This window comes from Callithrix jacchus, chromosome 22 (genome assembly GCF_049354715.1).
Source record: "Callithrix jacchus isolate 240 chromosome 22, calJac240_pri, whole genome shotgun sequence".
Lineage (NCBI taxonomy): Eukaryota > Metazoa > Chordata > Mammalia > Primates > Cebidae > Callithrix > Callithrix jacchus.
In genome coordinates, this window is record NC_133523.1 from 33,305,182 (window position 1) to 33,331,098 (window position 25,917).

The 25,917-nt window shown below is 41.8% G+C and overlaps 1 protein-coding gene across 14 annotated transcripts in view; it reads right to left on the reverse strand.

The window, feature by feature from the left end:
• Positions 1-3,556: 3,556 nt before the first annotated feature.
• ZNF383 (zinc finger protein 383) overlaps positions 3,557-25,917 on the reverse strand; it is a 61,879-nt gene continuing 39,518 nt past the window's right edge. For 6 of the 14 annotated variants that reach the window (XM_035286608.3, XM_078359244.1, XM_078359245.1 and 3 more), the window contains 4 exons: positions 19,313-19,366; positions 12,387-12,513; positions 11,990-12,085; positions 3,557-9,118 (listed from right to left, as the gene is read on the reverse strand). In XM_035286608.3, the coding sequence (XP_035142499.2) occupies positions 7,923-9,118; positions 11,990-12,085; positions 12,387-12,513; positions 19,313-19,321 (1,428 nt within the window). In that variant the 5' untranslated portion in view covers positions 19,322-19,366 and the 3' untranslated portion in view covers positions 3,557-7,922. The other 8 variants (XM_035286606.3, XM_035286607.3, XM_078359247.1 and 5 more) reach the window with 6 other exon arrangements.

Sequence of the window (25,917 nt, forward strand, 5' to 3'; positions counted from 1 at the left end):
GAGTAGTGCCAAAAAAAGCAATAAGTTATTAGCTCTACATACATTTATAGAAGAAACTTCTAATTTGAAAACCTCAAAGTTTTAAGTAAAAATGATTACAAGAAAATGAAGACCAAACCTCAGGAATCTTGGGCACAGAGGGTGGAGTGGTGGGAAGAGAGGGAATCACTGTCACCAATGAGCCAAAAAAGGTATTAAAGATTAATTTCAAATAAAAAAACTGAAAACCAAGACTTGCAGAATGAAACTAAAACCATGGCTAGGGGAAACTTTTACCCTGAAAGTAGCCATGACTTAGAAATTAAGGCAGAAACTAAGGAGTTAGCAGTTACCCTTCAGATTAGAAAACCAACAGAATAACAGGAAATCAAAGAGGGATTAAATAACCAGATGGGGCTGGGATGGGGGGGCTTATGGGAGTGAAGGAGACAGGAAGAGCATGTGAGTTCTGTGCATAAAGTCACTCCGGAAGGACAGTCCTTGGGGAGGTGGGTGACAAGGATCAGGCTGGGTATAGAAGGTGACACACAACCCTAGAGTGTACATTCAGGGGTTGACAGCAGATAAGAAAACAGCAGGGAAAGTCAAGTGTGGAGCGTTTCCTGTCCCTAGCATGGAAGACATCGGCAGGTGACGAGTGAAAGTGATAAAACAGCATTCTCATTACATATGAAAGTCAAGTATTTGAGGTAATGGATACATTAATTTGATCTAATGATTCCACACTGTATGGAAAAATCATAACATCACTTTGTACCTCATAAATATATACAATTTAGTAGATAAAAATCAGCAAAAAAAAATTCTTTGAAATATTTTGTAAACACACAATTTATGGGGTACAATCTAATCTGTCAATATATATAATCTTTTTTTTTTTTTTTTTTTTGAGACAGAGTCTCACGCTGTTGCCAGGCGCCAGGCTGGAGTGCAGTGGCGGGATTTCCTCCCACTGGAACCTCCGCCTCCAGGGTTCAAGCAATTCTCCTGCCTCAGCCTCCCGAGTAGCTGGGACTACAGGCGCGCACCACCACGTCCAGCTAATTTTTGTATTTTTAGAAGAGATGGGGTTTCACCATGTTGACCAGGATGGTCTTGATCTCTTGACCTAATGATCCGCCCACCTCGGCCTCCCAAAGTGCTGGGATTACAGGCATGAGCCACCGCGCCTGGTTTATATAATCTTTTTTAAATGAGGAGTCAATAAACACAGGAAACGGCCCCTTGAGAGGGAGGGAAGGAAAATGGGCAAAATCTGCCTCAGAAAGACACACCATTTAAGTCCATGCATATGAGAACTCCACGGTTCAAGACTGGGGGTCAGTCAAGAGACAGCCAGCTGGGCACAGAGGCTCACGCCTGTAACCCCACCACTTTGGGAGGCCGAGGTGGGCGGATCACAAGGTCAGAAATTCAAGATCAGCCTGACCAACATGGTGAAACCCTGTCTCTACTAAAAATACAAAAATTAGCCAGGCATGGTGGCGCGAGCCTGTAATCCCATCTACTCAGGAGGCTAAGGCAGGAGAATTGATTGATCCTGGAGGCGGAGATTGCAGTGAGCCAAGATCGCGCTGCTGTACTCCAGCCTAGGCAACAGAGTGAGTCTCAAAAAAAGAAAAAGAGAGAGACAGCCTGGCTTAACACCCAACACCCACTGCTCCGGCCTGAGCTGGCCAGAGAGAGGAGAGAGAATGAGAGAGAGGGAAGGGAGGGAGAGAGAGAGAGAGAGAGAGAGAGAGAGAGAGAGAGAGAGAGAGAGAGAGAGAGAGAGAGAGAGAGAGAGAGAGAGAGAGAGACACACACGGAGGGAGGGAGGGAGGGAGAGAGAGCGAGCGAGCGAGCGCGCATCCAGGAAAAGCTGAGGGGCTTCCCAGGTCATGATACCTTCAGGTCCCACACTGAAGTCCACTAAGGAGGAAGGTCGATGTAAAGGGGGGAAAAAACCACAGAGGAAACATAGTATTTGTGTATTTTTAATAAAATACTACGTGTTCAGGTAGAAGTAGGTACAATGACAGAGGATAAGGTAAAGGAATGTGGTAGACACCACAGATAAGTAATGATGGACAAAAATGTGGAGAGTTCCCCCACACGTGCAGACTTTATATGTTCACATAAATATTTATATGTATGCATGACCCAGTAGAGATGTTTACACAAACTGCGTTTATACTGTGAAGTCAGCGACGAGATAAAGTAAACATAAAATAGTCATGGAGAGGGTTGGTCTCTTCTGTTTACCCTTCAGAACCTGCACACAGCCTCTCCCCTCCCTTCCGAATACCATCTACAGCCTGCAGCAGTCGATGGCAAATCACAGCCTGGGCCACCCTTCCCAGAATGTCACAAACATGGACATGCAGATGAAGGACTTACCGGATGCCCAACCTGGGTGGCGCAGGGCTCTGAAAAACATGCTTCAAGTAAGAGGAACTAGAAAACTCCCAGAGGGAGCAACAGGGATCCGGGATTCCAGGAGGATCCAGAGGCCTGTGTAAAGGCCAACCAGTGAGCCCACATGCGTGTCAGTCATTCGGATAGCACGAACTCAAACCATCTAACACAGCATCTCAAAATAAGCCAAACCCCAATTAAGAGACAATTTCCAAAATAATGGGGGCTGTGCTTTCCAAAAACATTGGTAAAATTAAAAACAAAGGTCAGGAATTCTTCCTGATTTACAGCAACTTAAGAAAGAGACAATCTATCAGGAAAGTTCTAAGCCTCATTTAAGGCCCTGCTAATTTTTTTTTTTTTTTTTTTTTGAGACAGACTTTTGCTATTGTTATCCAGACTGGAGTGCAATGACACGATCTCGGCTCAGAGCAACCTCCGCCTTCTGGGTTCAAGCAATTCTCCTGCCTCAGCCTCCTGAATAGCTGGAACTACAGGCGCACACCACCACGCCCAGCTAATTTTTGTATTTTTAGTAGAGACGGGGTTTCACCTTGTTGACCAGGGGCCCTGCTAATTTCTTATCTCTGCAGTCTTTACACCCACAGTTGGCCTACTCCTTTACCCACCATAGCCACATTCATCTGCATCTGGATATGGAGTTATGCAGCTCTCTGTTCACCTGTACATGGCTTATTTCTCAGGAGGCTGAGGCAGGAGAATAGCTTGAACCCGTGAAGCAGAGGTTGCAGTGAGTCAAGATCATGCCATTGCACTCCAGCCTGGGCAACAAGAGCAAAACTCCACCTCAAAAAAATACAAAAAGGAGCCGGGCACAGTGGCTCACGCCTGTAATCCTAGCAGTTTGGATTTCTCTCAGGAATTCAGTTCATCACAAGTCCTCCACCACTCTCAGTCCCATAAAAAGTTATGATTTTTTACCTTGTCAATATTTTTCTTATGGAAGTGAAAGGCATTATTTTTCTACATTCTAATTGCAATGAAAATTGAAGTTGTGCTTATTTTAACAACCTCCTCCCCACCCCTCAATCCGCCCTCATCCAAAATGCACAGCAATGACTGGATATGTTGGCTATTAAAGACTCTTCACATAGGAAGTAAAGGCATAAATGAATGAACACAGTGATACTGCAGCAGATAGGACAATAACCCGAGTTTATTTTTAAAATATATCCCATCCTGTCAAATACTGCTAAAAAAAAAAAAAAAAAAAAAGGTTAATCTAGAAAATGTTGAGGTTAGACAATATATTTTCATTAACAGTATTTTAGGTATTTGAACTCTAGCAATTTCATGTGAATTACCTAGTGTAGTATTCCAACAATGCCTTGCTATCCACATCTATTTGGTTCCTGAGTTCAGACATTAAGGAATACTATGTTATCTAAATCAATTTGATTTTCAAGTTTCAGAAAATACGTAACAAGTTTGGAAAAGATTTATCAGAATTGTTTTGTTCCTAAATTCAGAATGTGACAAATATTTACTTTCAATGGGTTACTAGATTTAATTTGCTAATTTAGAACCCCATATTTTCATAAGTGATTCTGGACAAATTGTTTTGGGTTCTTCCAGTAGGTTTTAACATCAGGATTGTGACAAATTCATAAAAATAGATAATTTGCTATCTCAGTCTGTGTCCTGGAAGAGTTCCCAAAACATTTCATAAATTTCACTTATAAAAATGCCTACCTTGGTGTATTTTTTAGTGTAGCGATTTGACATTTCAAATGTTTTCTGAAAAATTTTATGGTCTTATTTTTTAAAGTTTATTGTGGAGGGAGGTGTATTAAGATTTGACACCTCCAGTTAATTCTGATATCAAGTTATTAAAAATCACAGATTTTTCCAGATTTTCAGATATGTTATAAAAGTATCTATAATACCAACTTTTAAGTTTGTTGTCTTTAAATTTCTTTTTTGTGGAGATGAGGGGAGGGAGTCTCACTATGTTACCTAATCTGTTCTTGAACTCCCAGCCTCAAGCCACTCTCCATCCTCAGCCTCCCAAAGTGCTGGGATTACAGGCATGAGCCACTGCACCCAGCCTTAAGTTTTAAAATTGAGATAAAATTCACACAGCGTAATATTTACCCTTTTAAAGTGTACAGTTGAGTGGTCTGTAGTATATGAACAAAACAATTTCTACCCATTCCACATTTTCAACACCCCAAATGACAGTTCTCTTAAGTTTTAATACATAGTCTTTTGGGCAGGTGTGATGGCTCACACCTGTCATACCAACAGCTTGGGATGCCGAGGCAGGCGGATCACCTGAGGTCGGGAGTTCAAGACTAGCCTGGCCAATATGAAAAAAACCTCATCTCTACTAAGAATACAAAAAAATTAGCTGGGCATGGTGGTGCATGCCTGTAATAGAAGCTACTCAGGAGGCTGAGGCAAGATAATTGCTTGAACCCGGGAGTGAGAGGTTGCAATGAGGAGAGATCATGCCACTGCACTCCAGCATGGGCGACAGAATGAGGCTCTGTCTCAAAAAAAAAAAAAAAAGTATATATATATATATATATATATATATATATATATATATATATGAGAGTCATTTCAATTTCTCATTTACAATATTATTCGTCATTCTTATTTTACCTCTGGAATCACTAAAGTTTGTCTCCTTTTTTTTCTCTTCCATCAAATATCAAATTTTGTATTTTATTTAGATCCAGTTTTTTTCTTTCAGTTATTTCTGCCTTTTAAAATAATACCTAGCTGGGCGTGGTGGTGCATGCCTTTAATCCTAACCAATTGGGAGGCTGAGGCAGAAGAATCACTTGAACTCTGGAGGTGGAGGTTGCAGTGAGCCGAGATCATGCCACTGCACTCCAGCCTGGGCAACAAGAGAGAGACTCAGTCTCAAAAAAAATAAAATAATAATACCTCCTTGTCCCACAATTCATTTCAGCTTGTTTTAGTTCCCTGGGTTTTATATTTTATTTACTCTTCCTGGTATTACAATATATGGGTGGATATTAGGTAATAAAACTTCCAAGACAACTTTTCAATTGTTTTCATTTTCATGTATCTTTAAGTAATGTATATATTAGGGGCCGGGCATGGTGGCTCACGCCTGTAATCCCAGCACTTTGGGAGGCCGTGGTGAGCAGACCATTTGAGGTCAGGAGGGGTTCAAGACCAGCTTGACCTATTGAAACACCATTTCTACTAAAATACAAAAATTAGTCTAGCGTGGTGGCAGGTGCCTGTAATCCCAGCTATTCGGGGGGCTGAGGCAGGAGAACTGCTTGAACCCAGGAGGCGGAGGTTGCAGTGAGCCAAGATTGCACCACTGCACTCCAGCCTGAGAGACAGAGCAAGATTCCCTCTCAAAAAAAATAAAAAATGAAAAATAATGTATATATTAGGGATTTATTCCTTAACCCAGGTTAGTTAAGAGGGAATATTGAATTAATAATCATATATTTGATGACTATCCTATTGCACTGCTTCTTCTGGTCAAATAATGCAGCCAGTATGTTTTCTGCTTTTTGGGGGGGAAATATTAGAAAAACTGTTATAATCTCTTCCTGGTTTTTTGAGAGCTGTGCTTTCCACTATGCATCATATTTACAGGGTTTCAGATTGGTATTTTTTTTTTTTTTTGAGACACAGTCTCACTCTGTCACCCAGTCTGGAGTGTGCAGTGGCATGATCTCAGCTCACTGTAACTTCCGCCTCCCAGGTTCAAGCAATCCTCCCACCTCAGCCTCCCGAGTAGCTAGGATTATATGCATGCAATACCACACCTGGCTAATTTTTTTGTTTTAGTGGAGATGGGGTTTCACCACCATGTTGGCCAGGCTGGTCTCAAACTCCTGACCTCAAGTGATCCACCTACCTTGGCCTCCCAAGTGCTACTAGTACAGGTGTGAGCCACTGTGCCCGGCCTCAGACTGGTATTCTTTATGTAGCATAAAAGATGAAATCTGAACAAAGACTATTCACACATACTTTTTTCTTCCTTTTAAAATTCCATGCTGAATAATAATGATGGGAAAGGCTTTGTTATACTCATTACAAATGCTTCTCTTTTTCCACTATGAATTATAAATTTGCCAAAGTAAACGACATGGTTAAAATCATTTCCATAAATGTTAAGAAACTTATCATATTGAGCATATCACTGATAATCATGGAAAACTTTTACTAAACCTAATAAAAGTTTGAAGTACTATACATTTATTATTCATTGAATCCTCACAGCAAACCAATACATACAGCCTGATTATATATACCTAGACACAATTTTTTAAAACACCACCAACATCTATAAGAAAAAAAATCAGGCCAGTGCGGTAGCTCACACCTGTAATCCCAGCACTTTGGAAAGCCGAGACAGGTGGGTGACAAGGTCAAGAGTTCAAGACCAGCTTGGCCAACATAGTGAAACACTGTCTCTACTAAAAATACAAAAATTAGCCAAGTATGTTGGTGCACGCCTGTAGTCCCAGCTACTTGAGAGGCTGAGGCAGGAAAACTGGTTGAATCTGGGAGATGGAGGTTGTGGTGAGCCGATATCACACCACAGCATTCCAGCCTGGGCAACAGAGTGAGACTCCATTTCAAAAAAATTAAAATAAAAACATTTCATATCTGGATTGATAAACAACACTTTCATAACAGTGATTAGTTTCTAGTGTGGCACTGGGATTAGGTTTGATGTAAAGGAACAAAACAGTTCACAAGATGAAAATTTGGATAATTTTAGCAATTAAAATAAATGTTTTTAAAAGTAAAAACAAGCATCCAAAGATAAATTTTGGGTCATAATAAGGAAGTCAGCTTTAATAGCTGCAAAAATTTCGAGGTAACCATAACACGAATAGTCATTTTAAAGTCATTAGATATGCCATGAAAATAATAACCATCTATGTTTATTGAATGGCACTCATGAATTTGTTGGCATGATAAAAGCAGTGAAAGGTACAGCACGCATACCATAATTATACTTCATAAAAAGCAAAGTACAGCAGGGTTTTCTCTATCAAATTGAGAGTAGCCATCTAGAAGTATGATTACGATTATTTTTTGCTTTTTAGTTTGTTAATTTTTTGTGATTTTTGGCTGAATAACTAAAAGTGTAAATTTATAAAAGATTAACACTGACTTCAAAAACAAAGTTATAATTCACAAGGAATTTAAAAATATTAAAGGTAACACAATTCGAACAGTGCAATACTGGTGCAAAAACAAATACACAGATCAGAAAAGACAGCCCTAAAAACGAAGCAAATATAAACAAGAGTATAATGCACCACCAGGAAAGCAGAACCAAACAATGAAAGAAAGAACCGTAGAACAGCTGGCATTGGTATATGATGGAGGGCCAGGGGGCGGGAATCTCAGGTCAGACTCTGGATTTATAACTTGGAGATACATTTGAATACAAAATTTAAATACAAAGTTATAAAAAATTATGAAAGAGGAGAACTATTAGATGTGAATTTTGGTTTAAAATATGAGGGAGGTGACAGGAGCTTTAATTTTTATTATTCATTAGCATGAATTCCCTGATGGCGAATGAGGTCTGAGCCACTACTAAAAGCCTTCCCACATTCCTTACAGTTAAAGGGCTTTTCACCACTGTGGATTCTCAGATGTCGAGTAAGGTTTGAGCATTTATTAAAGGCCTTTCCACATTCATTACATTCATACGGTTTTTCATCAGTATGGATTCTCTGATGTTGGAAAAGTTGTGAGTTCTGAGTAAAGGCCTTCCCACATTCAAGACATTCAAAGGGTTTCTCACCAGCGTGAATTCTCTGATGCTGACGAAGCTGTGAGCTCTGAGTAAAAGCCTTCCCACATTCCTTACAATCATAGGGTTTCTCACCAGTGTGGATTCTTTGATGATTAGTAAGTGCTGAGCCACTACTGAAGGCTTTGCCACATTCCTTGCACTCATAGGGTTTCTCACCAGTATGAATTCTCTGATGTTGAACAAGCTTTGAGCTCTGGGTAAAGGCTTTCCCACATTCCTTACATTCATAGGGTTTCTCACCTGTATGAATTCGCACATGTTGAAAAAGTTGTGAGCTCTTAGTAAAGGCTTTCCCACATACTTTACATTCATAAGGCTTTTCACCGGTGTGAATTCGCTGATGGTCAATCAGATTTGAGCAATAACTAAAGGCCTTCCCACATTCCTTACATTCATAGGGTTTCTTACCGGTATGGATTCTCTGATGTTGAGAAAGGTATGAGCTACAACTGAAGGCCTTTCCACATTCCTTACATTCAAAGGGTTTTTCACCAGTATGAATTTTCAGATGCCGAGTAACATGTGAACCACAACTAAAGAATTTCCCGCACTCTTTACATTCATAAGATTTTTCGCCAATATGAATTCTCTGATGTTGAATAAACTGTGAGTTCTGACTAAAGGCCTTTCCACATTTCTTACATTCATAGGGTCTGTGTTCATCATTAATTATTTGATGGAGAGTAAGGAACGTCTGTTGAATAAATGTGGGCACGTATTCAGGAGTGAGTATTTCTTGACTGAAATGCCCATTTTGATATCCCAGTTGTTTTGCAAGGTGGCTTCTATATTCCAGAACATCTCCAAAGCTGGAGCACTCAAGGCCATACTTTGTAAGTCCCATTATCTCCCTCTGACATAACTGTATTTCATAAACTTCCTTCTTTAGAGACAATAACTTGGTTTCACACATTGATTCCAGATCTGAAAGAAAGTAAAATGATAAATGTTCTTTCTTCCTATTTGTGAAAAGTCAAACTTTTATAGTAGAAATAGAAAAATTAAAGTGAGAATAGTATCTACTAGGTAAATGACACGGGGTTCACACGGTATCTGTGTAATCAGAAAAAGGGGACAAGGAAGCAGCAGAAATTAGTAATATAATGCAGGAATCAGAGGAAGGCAGCTATACAACTAAGTTACTACAATGATACTCAGACACGGATGTGGATCAGAATCATCTGGAAAGGCTGGTAAATATACAATGGTTGGGCTATTTTCCATATTAAAACATGACTAGCCATATATATGCATGTAAGTCTACTTATATACATATATATGATATACATGTAGCTATATAAGTACACATGTGTATATATAAGAGATAAGTATATCAGACAATATGTATAACATGAAGTGGATCATTTTCTAGCCTCCATTAAAGGTCTCCTGAGAGAAATAAATTCATATGGGGAAGATTCTTTGGCTTTGAGGTATAATATAGCCCCACACAGAGCTTCAAAATCACTTGGAATTTCCTGGCAAGGGTCTTTGTTATGCTAATACGGTAATTCATGGTGGGCCCTAAGAAAGCTTCAGGGTGGGATCTGAGTATGAGAAACACTAGCTTGTGATGAGAGGGCTGAGACTTTCGGGCACACTTGTAATCCCAGCAGTTTGGGAGGCCAACGCAGGTGGATCATGAGGTCAAAAGATCAAGACCCTCCGGGCCAACATGGTGAAACCCGGTTTCTACTAAAAATACAAAAATTAGCTGGGCGTGGTAGCACATGCTTGTAGTCTCAGCTACTAGGGAGGCTGAGGCAGGAGAAGCGCTTGAACCCAGGAAGCAGAGGCTGCAGTGAGATTGTGCCACTGCACTCCAGCCTGGTGACAGAGTGAGACTCTGTCTCAAAAAGAAAGATAAAAAAAAAATTAGGGTTGGGTCTTTCAGCTACCTGACCCCCGAGAAGGGGAGAGAGGCTAGAGACTGAGTTGCCAGGAATTTAATCAATTGTGCCCATATAATAAAACCTCAATAAAAATGCTGGGCAGTAAACTCAGCGGCGTTTTCTGGTTGGTAAACGCACTAACGTGCTGGGAGTGTGACAAACTGACTCCACAGGGAGAGGGCATGGAAACTCTGTCCAGTTCCAGATCTTGCCCAAATATGTACCCTTTATAATAAAACTGTAGCTTTAAATACAGCTTTCCTGATTTCTTTTTTTTGGGGGGGGACAGAGTTTCACTGTTGTTACCCAGACTAGAGTGCAATGGCACGATCTCGGCTCACCACAGCCTCTGCCTCCTGGGTTCAAGCAATTCTCCTGCCTCAGCCTCCTGAGTAGCTGGGACTACAGGCACGCACCACCATGCCCAGCTAATTTTTTGCTTTAGTAGAGACGGGGTTTCACCTTGTTGACCAGGATGATCTTGATCTCTTGACTTTGTGATCCAAAGTGCTGGGATTATAGGCGTGAGCCACCACGCCTGGCCTAGCTTTCCTGATTTCCATGAGTCATTCTAACAAATTACTGAACCTGAGACCTTGGAAACTCCTTAATTTATTGCTGTTAGTTGGCTGACTTGTAGGTTGCCCAGGACTCCCAAGACTTGCAGCTGGCATCTGAAGTGAGGACGGTACTATGGAAGACTGTGAGGTCTATGCCAATTCTGAATAGCATCAGACGTGAACTGTAGTATACCCAGTTAGGGTGGGAACAAAATAAGCTCTGTAATAAAGGATACAGTGGATACAATTTGAAAACGGTGGCTGGACACAGTAGCTCACACCAGTAATCCCAGCACTTTGGGAAGCCGAGGCAGGTGGATCACCTGAGGTCAGGCACTTCAGATCAGCCTGGCCAACATGGCAAAACCCTATCTCTACTAAAAACAGAAAAATTAGCTGTGCATGGTGGCACATGCCTGTAATCCCAGCTCCTTGGGAGGCTGAAGCAGGAGAAACACTTGAACCCAGGAGGCGGAGGCTGCGGTAAGCTGAGATCACACCACTACACTCCAGCTGGGTGACAGAGTGAGACTCCATCTCAAGAAAAAAAAAAAAAAGGAAGTCGTAACATCAGGTTATTCACATGAGGAAAGAGCCAGATGTAAGTCTAATGTATTAAACTAAGCTGATTTAAGTTTGTAAGTGACAAATAGGGAAATATCTAATATTTTATGTGCTGGGGATTCAAGGGAAATATTGTTTGCCTTGGAATTTTGAGATGCTGATCTTAGAGGGGAGGAGATTTGCTCATGTACCACCACAGTGAAAAAGAGAGAAGGCAGCTAAAGTTTAAGGAAGATAGAAAGAAATTAAGACACAATACAACGGCTGGGCGCGGTGGCTCATGCCTATAATCCCAGCACTTTGGGAGGCCGAGGTGGGTGGATCACGAGGTCAAGAGATCGAGACCATCCTGGTCAACATGGTGAAACCCCGTCTCTACTAAAAATACAAAAATTAGCTGGGCACGGTGGCGCACGCCTGTAATCCCAGCTACTCGAGAGGCTGAGGCAGGAGAATTGCTTGAACCCATGAGGCGGAGGTTGTGGTGAGCCGAGATCGCACCATTGTACTCCAGCCTGGGTAACAAGAGCAAAACTCCATCTCAAAACAAAAAAACAAAACAAAAAAAAGAGGAGTGTTGGAGACCAACAGCAGAAAGAGTAGCAACAGAGAAAAAGGGTAAAACAGATTATTAAACAACTATGTGAAGAGGACTTATTTTCTCCATAGCCCTAGTTTCTTGATGGGAGCTCTGGAGATAACATCTCAAAGGTGCTGTTTCGTCCCTGACCAGCTATTACCGGTCATGCCTTTCTCCGGTCCAGCCATTTCTCACTTACCTGAACACAGGCCTCTTGTAAGCTCTCTGCCAACCATCCAGGGCTCTTTCCCTTGTTCCAACAAGGAGATCACCTGAGGCTTAGGAGTATGAAGTCCTGCTCACAAGAAAACATACGGAACATGGTTATGCTGTGGTCCATTTGATCTAGTCAGTTGATGATCAAGGAAGAGACGCCACTACAGGAACTGCCAAAGAAAGATGAAGACGAAGCTTCAACCACAGCCCACTGGAGCTTCCAATTTTCTACTCTTCCTGTTCATTTCAGCTCAAACCATTTGTTTGGTAATAAAGAGTAGAAATTCAGCTAGTAAGCTGAAAAGCAGCTGAGAAACTCACTGTGGAAGAAGCAGACATTCCGGAGGAGAATTGGGAAGCATTGGTATGGATGCCCTTACCCATCAAAACCAGATTGCTGTAGTTCTCCAGCATCACGTCTCTGTATAAGGCCCTCTGAACAGGGTCCAGGCAGTCCCACTCCTCCTGAGAGAAGTCTATGGACACATCACTGAACATCACTGATCCCTGAAACAACAAGCACATGTATTATTTGTGTAATATAAGAAATATCTGAGCTGGGCGTGGTGGCTCATGCCTGTAATCCCAGCACTTTGGGAGGCCGAAGTGGGTGGATCACAAGGTCAAGAGATCAAGACCATCCTGGTCAACATGGTAAAACCTCGTCTCTACTAAAAATACAATAAATTAGCTGGGCATGGTGGCACGTGCCTGTAATCCCAGCTACTCAGGAGGCGGAGGCAGGAGAATTGCCTGAACCCAGGAGGCGGAGGTTGCGGTGAGCCGAGATTGCACCATTGCACTCCAGCCTGGGTAACAAGAGTGAAACTCCGTCTCAAAAAAAAAGACATATCTCAGAGACTACTGTGCTTGTATTGTGGGATGATATAAAATGAGTCATTATATTGGTGTCAATGAGAACCTGTATCTTTAGATCTCAGAAATAGATGCAAGAGTAGTGAGTTTATTTTACATTAAATAAATCCCTGACTCTGTCCATTGAAAAGGCCTAGAAACAATGACTAATCCACTAGCAACAAGCATCCCTAGTGTCTAGATCGCGATGTCTTTTCTTTTTTTTGTTTTTCAGACGGAATTTCACTTTTGTCGCACAGGCTGGACTGCAGTGGCACAATCTCAGCTCACTGCAATCTCCACCTACCAGGTTCAAGCAATTCTCCTGCCTCAGCCTCCTGAGTAGCTGGGATTACAGGCATGTGCCACCATGCCTGGCTAATTTTTGTATTTACAGTAGAGATGGGTTTCACTATGTTGGACAGGTAGGTCTCAAACTCCTGACCTCAAGTGATCCGCCCACCTCGGCCTCCCAAAGTGCTGGGATTATAGGTGTTAGCCACCATGCTGGGCCTAGATTGTGGTTTCTAAGTATTACTTTCTTTTCTTTTCTTTTCTTTTTTGAAATGGAGTTTTGCTCTTGTTACCCAGGCTGGAGTGCAATGGCACGATCTCGGCTCACCGCAACCTCCGCCTCCTGGGTTCAAGCAATTCTCCTGCCTCAGCCTCCTGAGTAGCTGGGACTACAGGCGTGCACCACCATGCCCAGCTAATTTTTGTGTTTTTAGTAGAGATGAGGTTTCACCTTGTTAACCAAGATGGTCTTGATCTCTTGACCTTGTGATCCACCGGCCTCAGCCTCCCAAAGTGCTGAGATTATAGGCGTGAGCCACCGCACCTGGCCTAAGCATTATTTTCTAAGAAAAGAAACCAAGGTTCTTTGGGGAAAGAGCTGATTTCAAGAAATGGACAGGATGAGTCTGAACGTCTTGTTATACCAAAAAGCAAGAAAGCGACCGAAAACTATTAGGATCATGCTAAGACTAGGAGTCAACTTGAAGATGCTCCAGTGGCCAACACTGTTACAACTTGCACATCCAATTTTTTTTTTGTAATAGAATTTTTTAATTTAATGATTAAAAATCTTATAAAAGTTGTCTTAAGCCATCACATAATTCTATCTTGACAGTGACATTACAAAACGAATAAAATGAAGATACTAGAAATATCATGTAACATTACAGGGAGATGAGGGACATTTTTGGGGAAATCGAGAGAAAATGTAGGATTTGGATAGATACTTTATTTGTATTTTTGTTTCACTAGCAACTAATGCTTGAGCCATCTATTTAATAACATAGATATGTATTTAATTTAATTTTAAAAAAGCTTCTCCCCCACGCCAGTGTAGACACTGGAAGAAAGATATACCAAAGCCCTGTTAGGAAATTTCCCATGGGATTAAAAACAAATCCCAAACTGTAGGAAGATGTATGAGGCGGGTCTGTAACTGTATGCAAGTGTGACAAGATAACAATCTTTCAAGTCAACTTTCCGTTGCTTTTGATAAATTTCCCTCTTTTCGGCAGAGAAATCAAGAGGATTTAAAAAATAAAAGAATATATAATACAACAGCATTATAGAAAATAATAATACGTGTTCACTGGATTGGCTGCACATCAAATTATAAGGATAACAGCAATGGACTGATCATATTAAAAATGTCCGGCCGGGCGCGGTGGGTCACGCCTGTAATCCCAGCACTTTGGGAGGCTGAGGCGGGTGGATCACGAGGTCAAGAGATCGAGACCATCCTGGTCAACAAGGTGAAACCCTGTCTCTACTAAAAATACAAAAATTAGCTGGGCATGGTGGTGCGCGCCTGTAGTCCCAGCTACTCGGGAGGCTGAGGCAGGAGAACTGCTTGAACCCAGGAGGCGGAGGTTGCAGTGAGCCGAGATCGCACCACTGCACTCCAGCCTGGATAACAAAAGTGAAACTCTGTCTCAAAAAAAAAAAATGTTTAATCCATTAATTCACAACAATATTTTAAAACATTATTGGTCACTTTTAGACGATTCTAAGAAGCCAACTCATTATTTGGAAAACTGGTAATTAAATGGAAAGAATCAAACATTCTTCCTATATGAACTGTCCTTCAGAGTAACCAAACAAATGATGAGGGAAGGTTTTAGTTTATAGATAGAAGTATTCCACTTAATCTATGAAGGAAGAATGACAGAATTAAAATGTCATTTGTAACCCCTAATGAATGAATCTAAAAATTATCAATAACTGGTAATATTACAAAAAGAAAGATAACCAGATACAATGTGCATCCTAATAAAATTATGCATCAGGACTTTATGGGTGTTTTTTTCTTTGAGTTTCCAAGGTATGTTTTATTGGTATAAAACCAAAATAAGAGCTGGGCATGGTGGCTCACACCTATTATCCCAGCACTTTGAGAGGTCGAGGTGGGCAGATAACCTGAGATCAGGAGCTCGAGACCAGCCTGACCAACATGGAGAAACCCCAACTCTACTAAAAATAAAAAATAATAATAATAATAAAAAAATAAAATTAGCTGAGCGTGGCAGTGCATGCCTGTAATCACAGCTACTTGGGATGCTGAGGCAGGAGAATCACTTGAACCAGGGAGGTGGAGGCTCTGGTGAGCTCAGATCACACCATTGCACTCCAGCCAGGGCAAGAAGAGCAAAACTCCGTATCAAAAAACAAACAAACAAAAAAAGAGGTAATTCTCTTGGCTACTAGTTAGCTATGTAGTGGGTTTTAAAAAAAAGATTTTTGAGGAAAAAAGAAAATGTTTTACTTATAATAAAAAACAGATTCATTTTGTCAATAATTGATCTGACCAAAACAAAAATAGTTAATGTTTATCAAATAAGTAAAAAGTCAGTAATAATATTGTTACAACTTCTGAAAAATTCATAAAATTGAAAAAAGGAAAAATTTCTCAAGCCATCAGTTTTTCTCCTTTACTAAGGGCGAAAATAGGTCTTCATGATTTTGCTGAAAGACATACCTAACAATGCAAGGGGTAGTGAGGGAATGTCTTAAATCTCTATCCTATTGATAAATCTTCCCTTTTTGCTCATCCTATGAAGCAAGACTGCTTAAGGTCATGTTACACAGCAGCTACATGATCTGGTGCAACACAACTATCATTAGTTTGCCTGCGCCTGATGCAAAAACTCCCAGCTCTCTCACTCTGGGTTATGTCCAAAGCTGTCCTTCATCTAATATATTAAAAACTACCCCCATGTGATCTTAGAGCATCAATCAAAGCTACAAAAAAGATATATGCAAAGTTATTTTATTTATTTATTGTATTTGAAATGGAGTCTATCTCTGTCACCCAGGCTGGAGTGCATGGCGTGATCTTGGCTCACTGCAACCACAGCCTCCGGGTTCAAGCAATTCTTCTGCCTCAGCCTCCCCAGTAGCTGGGACTACAGGTATGCACCACCAAGCCTGGCTAATTTTTGTATTCTTAGTAGGGACAGGGTTTCACCATGTTGGCCAGGCTGGTCTCAAACTCCTGACCTCAAGTGATCCGCCCACCTTGGCCTCCCAAAGTGCTGGGATTACAGCCATAAGCCACTGCACCCAGCCTTTTTTTTTTTTCTTTTCTGAGACAGAGTCTCACTCTGTTGTCCAGGCTGGAGTGCAGTAAGGTGATCATAGCTCACTGCAACCTCGAAGTCCTGGACTCAGGCTACCTTCCCACCTCAGCCTCCCAAGTAGCTGGGACAACAGGCACACGACATTATACCTGGCTAGTTTTTCTAATTTTTTGTAAAGATGGGGTCTCACTGTGTTGCTCAGGCTGGTCTTAAACTCCTGAGCTCAAGTGATCCTCCACCTCAGCCTCCCAAAGTGCTGGGATTACAGGTGTGAGACACCACATCCAGCCATGAAATATTCATCATAACAAAAATCACAACTGAATCTGATAAAGCCTTTATACCTAACCATGAATTTTTAGGAAACGCTTAAAATAATACCACAGAGATAAAATCAGCAAATTCCAGACAGTGGAAAAATGAACCAGGTTATTTTTTATTTTCCAACAGCAACAACAAAAAAACTGCAGAGAAAGAACAGATCAAGGAATACCTACAAAGTAAGAGATTTGAGAGATGTAGTCGTCAACCACAGTACACAGTCTTTATCCGGATTCTCATTCAAACAAATGCTTACGAAAATGAGGTAATGACGGAAATTTGAACAAAACTGGATATTGGAAAACATATCTTCAATTTTTTATATAAAATAATGGCATAATGGTTATATATAATTTTTAAATCCTTATCCTTTAGAGGTATATACCAATTTCGATTTGCTTCAAAATAATCCAACTTATGGCGGTGAAGGCAGGAGTGTGTATGGATGAAACAAGATGAACCCTGAGCTGATAAGCATTGAAGTTGGTAGTGAATGTCTACGTTAGTAAGACTAATTTACTTTTTTTTTTTTGAGGTGGAGTCTTACACTGTCATCTAGCTTGGAGTGCAGTGGCATGATCTTGGCTAACTTCAATCTCTGTCTCCCCGGTTTAAGTGATTCTCCTGCCTCAGCCTCCCGAGTAGTTGCAACTACAGGCTCCCGAGTAGTTGTAACTACAGGCGTGAGTCACTAAGCCTGTCTTTTTTGTTTGTTTGTTTTTGAGACAGAGTTTCGCTCTTGATGCCCAGGCTAGAGTGCAATGGCGCAATCTCGGCTCACTACAACCTCCGCCTCCCCATATCAAGCGATTCTCCTGTCTCAGCCTCCTGAGTACTTGGGATTATAGGGGCCTGCCACCACACCAGCTAATTTTTTGTATTTTTAGCAGAGAAGAGCTTCACCGTGTTGGCCAGGCTGGTATTGAACTGATCGCAGGTGTTCGGCCTCCCAAAGTGCTGGGATTACACGCATGAGCCACTGCACCAGGCCAGATGAATTTACTTTTCTGTGTCTGAACTTTTCCATAATAAACTTTTCCTTAAGGGAGGTGGTAGAAAATACTTCCAACAGAATTACCTGCAAGATCCTAAGCACTTATATTTCATTGATTTAGACAAAACTGTGACACAACTCTGTGGTGGGGAAGAAAGTGCAATACAGTAAATCTAAATCCACATACAGCTTGTAAGGAAATAACTAGAAATTGTCTAAAATTGATTTGTCAGGGAATAGCGACATAGGAATATTTAAAATATGGGGTAAATTCCATCAGAATTAGCTAAAAGAGATGAGGGTACCTGCCTTTAGGGAGTAGGACAAAGTAACAGGGTAAGGCCCTACTCTTTTAACACTTACTGAGTTTGTAATAGGTAAAAATTGACAAACACATTTTAAAATAGCAGTCTCTCTAAAACAGCATATAAGTTTCTCAAAATCTCTGGTTAATTCTTGTGGCTTTCTATTGTAAGAATTATCTCCTATTTACAAATTTTTTTTTTTTTTTGAGACAGAGTCTCGCTCTGTCGCCCAGGCAGGAGTGCAATGGCTTGATCTCAGCTCACTGCAACCTCCGCCTCCCAGGTTCAAGTGATTCTCCTGCTTCAGCTTCCTGAGAAGCTGGAATCACAGGTGTGTGCCACCATTTATTTTTTATTTTTATTTTTAGTAGAGACAGGGTTTCACCATGTTGGCCAGCCTAGTCTCAAACTCCTCACCTCAGGTGATTCAGCCACCTCGGCCTAACAAAGTACCGAAATTGATTACAGGTGTCAGCCACCGTGCCTGGCCTTTTACAAATTCTTTAATAATTGTTTTTCTGGTAGTGGAATTTTCTACAATATAGATATTACTGGATAAGACTTAAAAGGTTCTGACCTCTGACAGTGTGATCTAAACAACTTATGCATTGGCTGAACCATTGTCAACATCCATTATCACTACCCTCAATTCTGAGATAAAGAAAACTTGATGATTAACAGAAATTCCTTACAACCCAAACTTCCTATTCAACCTCAAACTGGACTTGTCCCCAGGATGCCCTAACACAGTTGCAGATAACTGTATGAGTCACCAGCCCCGTGATCCCCAAAGCTGCATACACCAGGAGATCTTGCAACAATCCAACATTTGGAGCTACCAACACCACACTTCATCCTATCTTACTGGAGAATCCTACTCTGTAGAGATAATCTTGGCTTTCCTATATTCCCAGCTCAGTAACTCATACCTTCAACTCATCAAATAATGGTCCAGACAGAATAAGTTCATTTTACAAATCCATTCTTGCTTCCTTGAGATAATTCATCCCCTATCATAATCCTTGGGAAAGAGTTGAAAGAAAGAGATGCTCAGGTATTTACAGAATGAAAATATTAATCCTGGTTGATTTCTAAAAATAAAAGGAATATTTAGAGATGGTATAGGATTATCTAGCTAAGAGGAAATGGGGACCAGGATCCTAAAGGGAGATCCCGTTAGCCAGAAATGTTAGGATAAGAAAAGCAAAGGCTCATGAAGGCAAGAAAAAGCATCAACTCACCTCGGCCATGGCTTTCAGTACTGCAGATGGTTAGTCCTCCCTGGGGCCGTTCTCCTGAAAAACGATAGTGTTCTGAGATTGCCGGACTGGGAGGTAAAACCCTAGAAATCACATTAGAGGCCGGAGGAAACTGCCTCCATAGTTCTTGGTCTTAAGATATAACTCTAGTTAGTGGGAATATAGAACAAATCCTACTCCTTCCTCAACCCTACAAACCCCAGGCTTTAGCTGCAGCAAGATGAATCCTGGGTAGCTGGATCCAAAGAAAGACAAGGACCCAGATTCATTCTCCCTCATGCAAACTACCTAAGTTCCTGCCCTAGCCAAGGGATTGTCCCACTTCAATGACACTGCTCTGAACCCACAATTCAGCTACTATGACCTGCCCTGAGCTACTGACCTACTATGACCCAAGACTGAGCTACCACAACCTCCGTTGCAGCCCTCAGGTCCCCAATCCAGATTCACCCAAACGGTGCCCTTTGGCCAGGAACAGAGTGCACTCAGATCATAAAAACCAAACACTTCCCTAATCAGGTGTTTTCCTTTCTCAACCTTAAAAAATTCAACTTCCCTCACCACAAACACACACACACACAACACCCACACCCACCCCTAAACACACGGGTGCAGGAAGCACTCATTCTTCTAGCTCTGTTTTATTTAAAAAAAAAAAAAAAATATATATATATATATATATATACATACATATAGACACACACACACACACATATATACATACATTCATACATATATATATATATATATGTATATGCACCTATAATCCCAGCTACTTGGGAGGCTGAGGCACGAGAATCCCTTGAACTTGGGAGGCAGAAGCTGCAGTGAGCCGAGATCATACCATTGCACTCCAGCCTGGGTGACAAGATGAGACTCTGACTTGGAAAAAAAAAAAAAAAAGAAATACAACCTTCTGCTGTTGCCAAAAGGTGAGGCTGTTTTCAAAAATATCTGTACTGAGGCCGGGCGTGGTGTCTCACACCTATAATCCCAGCACTTTGGGAGACCGAGGCGGGTGGATCACGAGGTCAAGAGATCGAGACCATCCTGGTCAACAAGGTGAAACATTGTCTCTACTAAAAATACAAAAATTAGCTGGGCATGGTGGCGCGTGCCTGTAGTCCCAGCTACTCAGGAGGCTGAGGCAGGAGAATTGCTTGAACCCAGGAGGTGGGGGTTGCAAGATCGCGCCATTGCACTCCAGCCTGGGTAACAAGAGCGAAACTCCGTCTCAAAACAAAAAACAAAAAACAAAAATACCTGTGCTGAAAGGACTAGGTCTCCTTTTAATGGATCCCATTAACCAATTACTGAAAACTTACACAACAATAAACAATACTTCTGCCACTCCTCCAGGCTATGATGCAGTCTTCAACAGCGATCAGTAAACTGAAAGAGTCTGTGAAATGCTCTAAGTCCCTACTAATATGTAAGAGAAAAACTGTTGGCCGGGCGCTTGTAATCCCAGCACTTTGGGAGGCCGAGGTGGGCAGATCACGAGGTCAAGAGATCAAGACCATCCTGGCCAACATGGTGAAACCTCTTCTCTACTAAAAATACAAAAATTAGCCAGGTGTGGTGGCACTTGCCTGTGGTCCCAGCTACTCGGGAGGCTGAGGCGGAAGTTGCAGTGAGCCGATATTGTGCCACTGCACTCCAGCCTGGAGACAGAGCAAGACTCTGTCTCAAAAAAAAAAATTGTTACAAAGTGCACAAAAAGAGGTCGGTGAATAAAACAGTTCTTTTTTACATACAATAATTAGGGAGCGATTATATATGTTTTTCCTCATCCTATTTTTTATAGTTCTAGTATTAGCTGCTTGTTTCCATCTACATGAGATAAAAAGAATAAATTCTGGGAACTTTGAAAAAGCCAGTTAGGGCTAGGCACAGTGACTCACACCTGTAATCCCAGCACTTTGGGAGGCTGAGCCGGACAGATCACGAGGTCAAAGAGATCGAGACCATTGTGGTCAACAAGGTGAAACCCTGTCTCTACTAAAAATACAAAAATTAGCTGGGCATGGTGGTGCGTGCCTGTAATCCCAGCTACTCCAGAGGCTGAGGCAGGAGAATTACTTGAACCGGGACCGAGAGGCGGAGGTTGCAGTGAGCTGAGATCGCACCACTGCACTCCGGCCTGGCCTAGAGAGTGCGACTCAGTCTCAAAAAAAAAAAAAAAAAAGAAAAAGAAAAGAAAGAGCCAGTTAGTCCAAGAAAAAGGAAAAACTGTACCAAAACGAGAAGGACCCATCACAACAGAGGCCTCACACAATATCCCAAGACAAAGGGATTCACTGCAGTTAGTCAGTAGACACACACAAACCAAGCAGAAATGGGATACAATAAAATAACAAATGAGCCAAATATCCCATATGAGAGCTTACTGCATACTCAATTCGTTATCACCTGGGAAATAAACATCCTATTAATATTTTAAACCCCTAATAATTACAGTGATATGAATAAAGACTTAAGTTTAAAAAAAAATACCTGGTCGGGTGCAGTGGCTCATGCCTGTAATTCCCGCACTTTGGAGGGCCGAGGTGGGTGGATCACAACGGACCGAGACCATCCTGGCCAACAAGGTGAAACCCTGTCTCCACTAAAAATACAAAAATTAGCTGGTATGGTGGTGTATACCTGTAGTCCCAGCTATTTGGGAGACTGAGGCAGGAGAACGACTTGAACCCAGGAGGCAGAGGTTGCAGTGAGCCGAGATGCGCCACTACATTCCAGCCTGGCAACAGAGTGAGACTCCATCTCAAAAAATAAATAAATAAATAAGCAAAATTTAAAAGTATTATTAACCCAGGTCAATGTATCTTCATAACAGGGGAATGAGTTGTAATGAAACTGCAGATCATGAAAAAATTTAAAGCACAAATCTTGTCCAATAAGTGAACTGAGTTACAAAAAATAAAATCTATATTAAAAATAGAAACTTGTGGCCAGGCGCGGTGGCTCAAGCCTGTAATCCCAGCACTTTGGGAGGCCGAGGCGGGTGTATCACGAAGTCAAGAGATGGGGACCATCTTGGTCAACATGGTGAAACCCCATCTCTACTAAAAATACAAAAAATTAGCTGGGTATGGTGGTGCGTGCCTGTAATCCCAGCTACTCAGGAGGCTGAGGCAGGAGAATTGCCTGAACCCAGGAGGCGGAGGTTGCGGTGAGCCGAGATCGCGCCATTGCACTCCAGCCTGGGTAACAAGAGCGAAACTCCGTCTCAAAAAAAAAAAAAAAATAGAAACTTACATGCCTGATGAAGTAGAAAAAGGGACTCAGCCTCATGATCAACAGCTTGGGAAACTTAAATGCACATTACTAAGTGGAAGAAACCAATCCAAAAAACTACATACTGTATGATTTCGACATTCTGGAAAAGGCAAAACTATGGAGACAATAAAAAGATTAGATTAGGAATTGACAGGAAGGGAGGGATGATCCGTCAGGTCACAGAGGCTTTTTAGAGCAATGGAATCAATATGGATGACATCATAATGGCAGGCACATGTCACTATACATTTATGCAAACCCATGGATGTATAACACTAGGAGTGAACCCTAATGTAAACTACAGACGCTGGGTGATAATGATGTGTCCATGTGGGTTCATTAGTTGTAATAGAGTATCACTCTGGTGGGGGATGTTGACGATGGGGGAGACCATACATGTGTAGGGAAATATGGAAAATCTCTGTACCTTCTGCTCAATTTTACTGTGAACCTAAAGGTACCCTAAAAAATAAAGCATATTAAAACAAATAACAAATAAACAACAAAAAAGTAAGTCCTGTCACATGCTACAACATGTTTAAACCCTGAGGATATTATAGTAAGTCAGGAATTTAAGCAGTGTATTCATAAATACCCAGTGGCTCAAAGAATAAATTGTGGCCGGGTGCGGTGGCTCACACCTGTAATCCCAGCACTTTGGGAGGCCCAGGCGGGCGGATCACCTGAGGTCAGGAGTTCAAGATCAGTCTGATCAACATGGAGAAACCCCATCTCTACTAAAAATATATAAGTAACCGGGTGTGGTGGCACATGCCTGTAATCCCAGCTACTCCAGGAGGCTGAGTCAGGAGAACTGCTTGAAACCAGGACATGGAGGTTGTGGTGAGCCAAGATCACGCGACTGCACTCCAGCCTGGGCAACAAAAGCGAAACTCTGTCTCAAAAAAAAAAGAATGAACTGCAATGGCAGTTTAAAATATTTTACGAGGTCAGAAGATCAAGACCACCCTGGCCAACATGGTGAAACCCCAATTCCACTAAAATACAAAAAAGAAAAAAAAAAAAAGTTGGGTATGGGCATGGTGGCATGTGCCTGTAGTCCCAGCTACTCTGGAGGCTGATGCAAGGGAACTGCTTGAACCAGGAGGCGGAGGTTGCAGTGAGCCGAGATCATGCCACTGCACTCCAGCCTGGATGACAGAGCAAGACCCAGTCTCAAACAAAAAGAAAAGAAAAACAAATATAACAACTATACATAATTTGTAGTGTAAATACAAGATATGAAATGGTGGATGCTGTAAGATTCCAATCTTGAAAGTAATGTATGTTATACGTGCATAGGAAACTTACTAGAAGAAAATAGATCAAAATATTAACAGAGGTTATTTCTGGGTAGTAGATTTACTTTTGCTCTTTGTAACTCCCTATTTTCCAAATTATTTAAAATAATCAGTGTGTGTGGATGTGTGTGAGACAGAGAAGGGAGAGTGTGTGTGCGTTTAAAAAGGCAAAACTTTACTACACTGGGAAAATTGTTCTATTTTCTAAATTAATAAGTGAATATTTTGGCTGGACACGGTGGCTCACACCTGTAATCCGAGCACTTTGGGAGGCCAAGGCGGATCACCTGAAGTCAGGAGTTCAAGACCAGCCTGACCAACATGGTGAAACCCTGTCTCTAAAAAAAAAGAAAAGTAAGTGAATATTTTATAGAAAGAAGTAAAAGAAACTAATGGGGCCAGGTACAGTGGCTCACGCCTTGTAATCCCAGCACTTTGGGAGGCCGAGGCAGGTGGATCACAAGGTCAGGAGTTCAAGAGCAGCCTGGTCAACATGGTGAAACCTCATCTCTACTAAAAATACAAAAATTGGCGAGGTGTGGTGGCTCACGCCTGTAATCTCAGCACTTTGGGAGGCCGAGGCGGGTGGATCACGAGGTCAAGAGATCAAGACCATCCTGGTCAACATGGTGAAACCCCGTCTCTACTAAAAATACAAAAAATTAGATGGGCATGGTGGTGCGTGCCTGTAATCCCAGCTACTCAGCAGGCTGAGGCAGAAGAATTGCCTGAACCCAGGAGGCGGAGGTTGCAGGGAGCCGAGATTGCGCCATTGCACTCCAGTCTGGGTAACAAGAGCGAAACTCCGTCTCCAAAAAAAAAAAAAATACAAAAATTATCTGGGCATGGTGGTGGGCACCGGTATTCCCAGCAACTTGGAAGGTTGAGGCAGGAGAATTGCTTGAACTCAGGACATGGAGGCTGCAGTGAGCCAAGATCATGCCACCGCACTCCAGCCTAGGCAACAGTACAAGACTCAGAAAAAAAAAAAAAAGAGAGTGTGACTACTGGGATCTCTATGTCCACTCCAAAACTTCTCATCATTTTCTTGAATAGAAATTCTAAGAACAAGGTCACTGTTGACTCTATGTTAACCACGACTATCCAGAGAAGAGAAGCAAAAAGGAAACCTAATGCACCTTGTATTTGGTTTAGTCACCAGCCATTCTTCTTTCCTCCTCTGGGTAACTCTCTGAGGAGGGCAGAGCTGAAGAAGAAGAAGGGAATCATGAGATGCCAGGCCTTTCTTGTGGCCCAGACTGACCAGATCTGAGGTCATTCTTGATCTATATCTACTGTCTGTGAAGAGAAGGAGGGATGGGGGACATGTAGGCTGTCCTGGGCATTTTTGTTATCAAGGGAGTGAGGTCTCTGCTCTCCATGAGAATCTGTCATTACCTCACAGAAAGAGCTGGAGTCACAAAGACAGTCACAAGCACCCCATACCCAATACTGCAGTCACCCACTCACCATAGGAACCCACATACACCTCCACAGGCACACCTCACCCAAACAATAACACTATATTACGGTGGCACAATCACTGTCCCACATCTACCCTGAGGATACACAGTCACACCTGCATGTTTACAGACCCCTCAAACATAGCACCATTCAAAACCAGAGTGCTACAGATAGTCACAATACCACACTCACTACTGAGCCACACAAAGTTACAGTTCCCCCCTCCCCAGGACCCCTATTGAGCACTACACACAATCACACATGCAAAATAACACAATGACTGTTAGGACACACATATTGTCACCCTAGCACAATTACACGCACTTGCCAACCACAGACACAATGCCACATAAAGTTACATGGTCACACTCATATTCTCACGATGTCACTTAGTGAGGCATCCAGTACACCTAGCGCTGCTAATAGTCATACAAACACAATTACAAACGCACCCCTCAGAATAAGAGTTACAGTCTTCATCATCAGATTTTCTCCACACACACCCTCCACAACGTCACGCAAAGTTACACAGTCACACAC